General features: G+C 44.9%; 1 protein-coding gene across 1 annotated transcript; it reads right to left on the bottom strand.

Moving 5' to 3' along the window:
• Window positions 1-6829: 6829 nt before the first annotated feature.
• On the bottom strand, window positions 6830-7759 carry LOC141170638 (olfactory receptor 11A1-like). The gene has a single exon (XM_073655172.1). It carries the CDS (start codon window positions 7757-7759, stop codon window positions 6830-6832), a length of 930 nt encoding a protein of 309 aa, XP_073511273.1.
• Between the last annotated feature and the right edge of the window lie 1539 nt (window positions 7760-9298).

Here is a 9298-nt window from a genome sequence, read left to right as displayed (position 1 = left end):
CAGCCCCGACGGGTAATGTGCATAGGTAGCGCACAAGTTCTCCTGCCCGAAAAGACTGTTGCTTGCCCTGAATCCACTCAGGATGACTACACTCTCCGGAATACTGCTCCCAACCTCAAGAGGCAGTCCAGACGTGCTAGACGCAGAGGCAAGCCGTCACGCCAGGGTCTGTCCTCCCTGAGACCTCCTGACCCCAACCTTGAAGTCCCTACTGAAGCTTCATCTTCCTGTATCCCGGAGAAGCCCCAGCGGGTGATGTGCGTGGGTGGTGCACCAGTTCTCCAGCCAGAAGAGACTGCTACCCATCCATAGTCCACACAGGAGAGCTTCCTGCACCTGGCATCAGATTCTACACCCACTTTAACCAGTGTGCATGTCCAAGGATGCTCCGAAGCTGTGTTTACCTCCGAGTCTGTACACCTCTACTACCTGGCGGAGGACCCCTTGTTGCCTCCTGAATCCTCCGGGATACCACTCGATGACAATTGGAGAGAGACTTCCCTACACCCGGTACCCGATACTTCGTCCGCTCAGTCCTGTGGGCCTGACAATGGGTACTTCAAAGTGGTAGTTACTCCCGAGTCTCTTCACCCCTCTGACCAGGCGGAGGACCTCCAGTTGTCTCCAGAACCCTTCGGGGTGCTACCTGGTAGCGAAAGGACAGAGACTCTCCTATTCTCTGTACCTGATACCTCGCCCGCTTCTTCCAGTGAGTCCGACCTAGTGTACTCCGAAGCAGAGGTTACCCCCGAGTCTCTGCACCCCTCCGACCAGGTGGAGGACCTCCAGTCGTCTCCTGAACCCTTCGGGGTGCTACCTGATAGCGAATGGACTGAGACTCTCCTTTACTCGGTACCTGATACCTCGCCCGCTTCTTCCAGTGAGTCCGACCTAGTGTACTCCGAAGCAGAGGTTACCCCCGAGTTTCTACACCCCTCTGACCAGGCGGAGGACCTCCAGTCGTCTCCTGAACCCTCCGGGGTGCTACCTGATAGCGAATGGACAGAGACTCTCCTTTACTCGGTACCTGATACCTCGCCCGCTTCTTCCAGTGAGTCTGACCTTGTGTACTCCGAAGCAGAGGTTACCCTCGAGTCTCGGTATCCCTCCAACTTGGCGGAGGACCCCCAGTTGTTTCCTGAATCCTCTGGGGTACCACCACATAACAAAGAGGCAGTGTCTTCTCTACACCTTGTACCTGATACTTTGCCCATTTCATCCTGTGAGCTTGACAAGATGTACCCCGAAGCAGAGGCTACCCCCGAGTCTCTGCACCCCTCCAACCCGGCAGAGGACCTCCAGTTGTCTCCTGAACTTTTTGGGGTGCTGCCTAAAAATAAATGTAGAGAGACTTTTTTGTGTGCTGTTTCTGGTACTTCACCCGTTTCATCTGTTGCTGAAGATGGCTGGATGGGAAGTCGCATCCTAGCCATCCAGATTATAAGACCAGTTTTGTCTCCTCCTGTGGACAATAGAAGTAATCTCCTTGAAGAGAGGGATTGGCCCCCAAATTCCCTGCGGAAGATCCTTGCAGGCCTGAAGAAGAGGGGGCGTAAGGGGGGGGGTACTGTAGCATACCTGGCGGCGTTCTTGCATGGTGTTCCATCTCTCATCATGCAAGATCGCAAACTTCATCTCCCGCCCAGCTTCCTGGTCTGGCTTCTTTCCTTGTGCTCTGGTCTGCTCCACTTTGGCTGCATAGGGCGACGCCCGCTGAACTTCCTGTTTCTTGTACCTGCTGCGGACACGCCCCTGTTGCACCTTCAGCCTATTGCTGTCCATCTTTGGGTATTTATACCACCTTCTTCCTCAAGATGGCGCCTGAGCATTGTTTCTTGTCAGTTGGCTTTTTGTCTCTGACATGCCAGGTCCTATCCTGTTTTCCTGCCTGTTTTCCAGTTCTGTGTCTGAACTGTGGTCTGTTCTTGTGAACACGCTTCTTGCCTGTTCTTTCGCCTTCTAGGGGCCGTATTCCTAGATCTGCCTGTCTGTGCCTTACGGTATCTGTTCCCGTCTGAACAGAGTCCTGTTTGTGTCTCTGCCTTGCGGTATCTGTTCCCGTCTGAACAGAGTCCTGTTTGTGTCCCTGCCTTGCGGTATCTGTTCCCGTCTGAACAGAGTAATGTTTGTGTTCCTGCCTTGCTGTCTCTGTTCCCGTTCCTCTGTTCCCTGTTGTCTGTGCCTCGTTTCTACTTTAACCTTGTCTCCCTTTTCCCTCTATGTCTGTTTTCTGCGTCTTTCTGCAGAGTCTGAACCCGCTCCTAAATTCCTTCTCGTCGTCTCTGTACCTCTGTTGTGAATTTAGTGTACGCTCGCTACTTCTATGTAAGTACTGTGCGTGCTTCTGGTTCTGCCTTTCCTTCTCTGTCTGTTCTTTGTGAACAGAGTCCTATCCCCTTGCCTTGTTTACCGCTCTGCGGTGTCCGCTCTGCTCCTGCTTAGCTTGCCGCTCTTGCGGTTTCTGCTCTGCTCCTGCCTTGTTTACTGCTCTGCGGTGTCCGCTCTGCTCCTGCTTAGCTTGCCGCTCTTGCGGTTTCTGCTCTGCTCCTGCCTTGTTTACCGCTCTGCGGTGTCCGCTCTGCTCCTGCTTAGCTTGCCGCTCTTGCGGTTTCTGCTCTGCTCCTGCCTTGTTTACTGCTCTGCTGTGTCCGCTCTGCTCCTGCTTAGCTTGCCGCTCTTGCGGTTTCTACTCTGCTCCTGCCTTGTTTACCGCTCTGCGGTGTCCACTCTGCTCCTGCTTAGCTTGCCACTCTTGCGGTTTCTGCTCTGCTCCTGCCTTGTTTACCGCTCTGCGGTGTCCGCTCTGCTCCTGCTTAGCTTGCCGCTCTTGCGGTTTTCACTCTGCTCTTGCCTTGCTTGCCGCTCCTGCGGTTTCTGCTTTGCTCTTATCTTGCTTACTGCTTCTGCGGTTTCCGCCCTGCCCTGCTTCTGCCCGCTGCTCCGGCAGTCCTGTCCTGCCCTGCTTGTGCTCGCTGCTCCTGCAGCCCCGTCCTGCTCTGTTCTTGCCCACCGCTTCGGGCGTTCCCTCTCTGCTGTGGTTGTCTACCGCATCTGCGGTTCTGTGACCCAGTCTGTACTGGGTCTTAACCTCTCTGTGCTCCAGCCCGTCCTTTCGGCCAGTACCTCCCTGCCTGCATACTCGCCTGTATCCACCCATCTGCATACCTGCCGTGTTTGCTTACATCCACCAGTCTGTGCCAGCCTAACCTGCCTGTTCCAGTAATCCCAGTGTGGGTCAACCCCCGTGTCCGGAGTTTGACCTGGAGTAGCACCTGGTCCCTCTGCCCGGTTTCTCCCTGGTGCACTGGCGTCGTATGCCGTCGTGCCACCTTAGTCGGATCGGCCAGATACTTAGTCACGCCCCTCCAGGCACTCTCCGGTCCATGGTCCAGTGGAACCACAACACCCGCACACGCCAGTCAGTCCGGGCGTGTGCATAACACATCCTAACACGGCGAAAATCGGTTTCACCTGCCCATCTCACTTATCAGGTCTGGTAGAATCGGGCTTGTGCAATTAGTCGACTCGTCGGTGGCAAAGTCCACTTGGCAGAGTCAGTGCGGCTAGGGACACTTGGTTAAGTAAAGCTGATGGAAGTTTCCCTTCTTGTGCTGTGCGACATTTAGAAATAACTTTATCATTATTGGAATATTGGAGAAATAATGGAATATCTGCTTCCAGTGTGCAAAAATCTCTCACTGGAATTGCTTTTATGTTAAAGCCATGGGATGCTCGGGATGTTACTAAGGAATTTGTCGTCAAACAAATTGTAAAAGGTTGAAAGAAAGAACGATCATCTCAGCATACTAGGCTACCCGAGTCTTCTGTTTAGTTAATGCGGCTCATGAGTAGATTATCAGAAGTGACTAGCAATTTATTTGAAGCAAATCTTTTTTCAGAAGCCTATGTATTGGCATTTTTCACGGCTTTGCACGTAGGAGAGCTGGTAGCGCCAAGTGCCAAACACGAAGGGGGTTTGGCTTCTAATGATGTAGTTGCGCTACAAACATGTGTGAAGGTTTGCGTACGTTGCTCAAAAACAGACGAGGTGGCGGTGGTCGGAGTGTGGAATAGGTTTTTCGACATCCTCCCTTGGTGGAAAAGTGTTGCCCCTGGGGATTGCATGTTCACTGCCTTCCACAGTATCTTGGCATGGTGGAATGTTTTTGAAGCAGGGCCAATGAGGATTTTATACTGGTTGTTTAAACAATAAAGCTGTGGCCACTGGTTTAATCCAACACAATGCTTTTGCATATTTATTTGTATGCTCTATGTGGGAAGCAAATCATCCTTAAGGTGTAAGTGGAAGCAGTCTTATAGGCACCAATACAAATAGGGAAGGTACCAATGACTGCGAGGGGTTAAAGTTATTGGGAATGGATGAGTGCAGGTTTTTTCCAAAGTTGAAGAAGAGAGACAGGATTGGTTAAGAAGGAAGAGGGAGGGTCATGAAGGGGTATATAAAATAAAAGGGTGGGGGGAAAATCCCCCCTTCTTCCTTTCTCAGCCCAAGGAGCATCACCCACCCTCCCTTTATTGGTGTTGTTTTGGGTTGCTTTGAATGTGTTTTAAACTTGTCACAGCTAGGAGGAAAAGTGTTGGCCCTAGGGATTACATGCTCACTACTTTGCATAGTGACTTGGCATGGTGGAATGTTTATGAAGCAGGGCCAATAAGGATTTTATATGGGTAATCTAAACAATAAAGCTGTGGCCACTTGTTTCACCCAACACAATGGTTTTTGTATTTTTCTTTGTCTGTTTTATGTTGGAAGCAAATCATCCTTAAGGTTTAACGGTAAGTGGAAGCAGTCTTTTCATTTCCCAAATTCTTGCTACTTTGTGTTGGTATATCACATAAAATCCCAGTAAAATACATTTAAGTTTGTGGGTATAACGTGAAAAAATGTGGAAAAGATCACGAGGTGTGAATTCTTTTTTAAGGTACTGTAATTGTTTGTAGCACAACTGGTTATATAAATCCCTAGAAATCTTCTGAAGGTATGTATTATGAATGCAATTCACAATGCTGCATAGTTAGCACAGTTTATAGTTTATGCTGTATAAATTGCTCTGAATCAAATTTTGGGGAAAAATTTGTCAAAGCACTCTGATTTAAATTTCAAAAGATTTTCTCATCTCTACTGCTGAGCGTATAATTTGTCTGGACCACCATGTTGCATTATTGTATTTTATTATCCAAAGCCTTATAATTTTTTCCTGGTCTGATCTAGTGATATGCAGACTTGCTTTTGGGGGATAAGTTGAATATTTTGGGTACATATAATGTATTGGTAAATGTGAAGATCTGAGGTTGTTGGTTCTATTAATCACCTAGGCATGTTAACTATGCTATTAATTTTATTTCCTCCGTCCACGATCTTATGGCAACTCCAGGTAGATAGCCATAATGATATGCCCCCAGTCCACAAGATCCCAACCCAGGACCAGTAGTTCCACTACCTCCATACCAGACGATAACCACTGTCTCCCAACTTTTGGTTGGCCCACAGATTTTGTACATCCCCCCGGTATAGTCTGCAGTCATAGCCTATGCTCCTCCAGACGATGAATACCATGACCGTAGAGCGTGTATTCAGCTCCAGATGGCAACAACAACCCCATTCTCTCATGGGTGTCCTAAGTATCCCAAGCCACACCCTGTGATCGAGCCCAGGCCTCAGGAAACATCCCTCATAATAGGACTAGTGACTAAGAGAACAATGGCTTAATTGAGGCCACTGGGACACTAATGAGAGTAATGTAATGATTGGCTTATTTAATTGCAAATCTCATGTCTGTTCTTATGTATGCATAAAATCCATCCTGTATGTATGCCCCATTGCTCCAGGGTCTGGATGAGCATGGTATGTGTACGTGTGAACTGTGTCTCCCATGGCGCCTCTCCCTATCGATTAACATATTGTGCATCTTAAACTGACGAGCAAGCAAATCTGTAATAAAGCACAACAATAAGATTGACGTAACCGGTCCTCCGTGCTGTAAAAAGTCTGCATCCCTTAGAGCTATGGACTCCGCTCTACTTCCATTGGTTCAATAGTCTTTGGACCCTAATCAGCTCCTCACAGTAAACTTTTCAGGAGTGGAAAGGAAAAAGTTGGAAATTGAATAAAATTTTTGTTTGTAGAGTTAGATAAATAATATGTTATATAAAAATACTTAAAAAAAACATAATATTTATGTTGCCCATCTCTTGAGAATCTTAACGTTTTTATTTTTCTGTCAATATAGCCGTTTTAGGGCTTGTATTTTGTAGGATGACTCGAAATATTCAATGTTACCACTTTGGGGTATATAAGATTTTTTGCTAGCTTTACATTCTGTTTTTTGGGGGGTGGTTTGGAGAGGGGAATCAAATAGACTAAAACCGCAATTCTGACTTTTATTTTATTTTTTTTCATTTTTTACAGCATTCACGGTGTGAGCTTAATAATATTGTAGTTTTGTAATTTGGATAAATAAAGACAAAGCAATTTAAATTATGTAAACTTTTAAATATTTACATACAAAAGCATTTTTAATGAAAAAAAGTAAATATTTTTTAAAATTTATATGGAAAAATAGGGGCCCTAATTATGCTATTTATTGATCATGTTTACAATACACAGTAATACTTCTGTATTGGTGTAATGAAAACCTTAATTTTATAACATTGAGGGATCTTCATTTCCTCAAGGTACTGTGATCTCTCCACTAAAGTGAATTGCTATCTGGAAGAAGAAGTTTTCCTCCAGCCACGAGGCTACAGCCATGGATTCTAAACATATTAAGATTACATGAGCGTTACTTAGATAACTTACTATGAAAAATTACGAGGAGCATCTTAATATTTTATCAAGTGCCCTACCTATCTCTTGATTTTTTAGGGAATATATAATGGGATTTAGCAAAGGTGTAACAATGGTGTACAAGAGAGAGAGGATTTTGTTAATGTTTAATGACTGTTTCCTAGAGGGAACGGCATAGAGAATAAAAAGAGTCCCATAGTATAAAGAAACTACTGTAAGATGGGAGCTACATGTAGAAAATGCCTTACGTCTTCCTTTCTCTGACTTAATTCTGAAGATTGTGTGAATAATAGAAGCATAGGACACGATGATGATTATAAATGGGAAGAAAGTAACAAGAAAAGAGAAGGCAAAGGCCATCATTTTCACAGTAGAAAAATCTGAACAGGCAAGTTCTAAAAAGGGTGCAAGATCACAAAAAAAATGATCAATAGTGTTTAGGTGACAGAAGTGGAGTTTAGATAAACAAGTTGCAACAGGAAATGTAGGAGTGAATCCAGCTGTCCAAGAGAAAATGATGAGATTTCGGCAGAGTCTAAAGCTCATAACAGAAGAATATCGCAAGGGGTCACAAATTGCCAGATATCGATCATAAGACATAACAGTCAGGAGTAAACATTCTGTTGCTGTTAGGGATCCAAATATGTAGAACTGAAGAATACAACTAGACACTGTGATATTACCATTTGCTGTCCATATAATCTGTAGCATGTTTGGTACGATATTAGAAGTTATTAACACATCAGATAAAGAAAGGTTACACAGAAAGAAGTACATGGGTGTATGGAGGTGCCTTGTAATTGGCACTAAGCATACAATGAAAAGATTCCCAATGACCATTAAAATGTATATTAAAAGAAGATAAATAAATATAACAATTCTGACTTCATGAAAATTGTTAAAGCCGATGATTATAAATTGTGTGACTAGTGTTCGGTTGAAATAATTCATTTCGTCAATATCAGATATAATCTAGAAAATAACAACCAAACAATGAAATGTGACTAAACACTAAGATCATTGTTACATTATTTCTATATTATATGACTTTTGTAATACATTCTTCCCTTAGGCTATGTGCACACATACAGGATTTGAAGCAGAAATTTCCTGAGCGTTTCTACATCTCCTTGGCTGGAAAAACGCTGCCGAAAAACAGTGCGGTTTTGACGCGTTTTTTGAAGCAGTTTTGTACATCAATGAATGCATTGTGGAGCTAAATAAATTTATTTGGTGGGACATTGCTTAAACCCTTGGATTACTGTCAGAACTGGGGTGAGTATATTGGTTAATTTAAATGATTAAAGAATGTGTCTGTTGTATTTCAAAAAAAGTGTTTACCCTGTGTCTGTGTGTTTATTTAACTCCTTACTTTACTTTAATTAGGTTTGGCGATGAAAGGGTCTGATTGACACCTTGTCATCACCAAACAAAAGAGCTAGGTGTCAGCTAATCTCATTCACCCAATCTCATTAGCAATTCCATTCATGTAATTTCTGGGGCAGCTATGATCTGCTATTTTAGCCTAGGAAGGTGCCATTAGGAAAACATGGTCCCTGACCATTATTAACACCTCAAAGCTGTTTCGTTAGCCACTACATCCCCACGAAAAGCACTCAGCAGCGCTTTGGATGCAGCATATTTTTGCTGCATCCAAAACGCGGTGTCTAATGCCGCACTTTTGTTGTCGGTACATGTGAATCCACCGCATATAATGACACTTCAATCTGTCAAAATCTGCAGCGGAGACTAGCATGTCTGCTACAGAAATTGACATGCTGCGGGTGAGTTTGGATATGTGGCCACGGTCAGGAGCTGCTGCAGGTTTGATGGTGCGTGCTTATGCAGCATAAAACCTGCAGCATACAGATGTTACAGCATAGTGGATGAGATCTCTAGAAATCCCATGTCCACTATGCATGCATCAGACGCTGCTCATCACCATGTCAAATTCTCTTGCAGAGTCGCTAGTCTCTGCAACAGAAATTTGACCACTAGAAGGTATTGAATTCGGTAAATACGCATGGTTCAGTGAATACTTGTGGATTTACCTGTGTTCAATAGAATGCAATGCTTTGGATGCAGCAAAAAATATGTGTCCAAAGCGCTGCTACATCTGGATCGTGGGCACAGAGCTTAAAATTAAAAAAAAAATGGCGTGGGCTCCCGCGTCATTTTTATAAGCAGCAGAGGGAAAGCCGACCTCTGGGGGCTGATATTAGTAGCCAGGAAGGGGCCATTAGCCAACAGTGTTCCCTGGCTATTAATATCAACCCATTGCTTAGCCCTTACTGGCTAGATTACAGGGGGACTCCAGAGAAAAATTGACATGGGGTCCACCTATAAAAATCTATTGAGAAAATGCTAAACAGACAGCTGCAGACCGATATTAATAGAGAGGGAAGAGGCCATGAATACTAGCTCACTCCGTGGCTATTAATATCACCCCTCTGCAATCCCAGAAATGGTGCATTCATGAGGTGCGCCAAA

This window comes from Phyllobates terribilis, unplaced genomic scaffold, assembly GCF_046119375.1.
Source record: "Phyllobates terribilis strain yellow unplaced genomic scaffold, ASM4611937v1 Scaffold_1__5_contigs__length_1240528914, whole genome shotgun sequence".
NCBI lineage: Eukaryota > Metazoa > Chordata > Amphibia > Anura > Dendrobatidae > Phyllobates > Phyllobates terribilis.
Note: the sequence above shows the minus strand (reverse complement) of the source record. Positions and strands in the feature narration are given on the sequence as shown.

What these genes read in the sequence shown, in the direction of transcription:
- LOC141170638 (XM_073655172.1), bottom strand. Translation starts at nt 7,759, where the DNA reads ATGAATTATTTCAACCGAACACTAGTCACACAATTTATAATCATCGGC.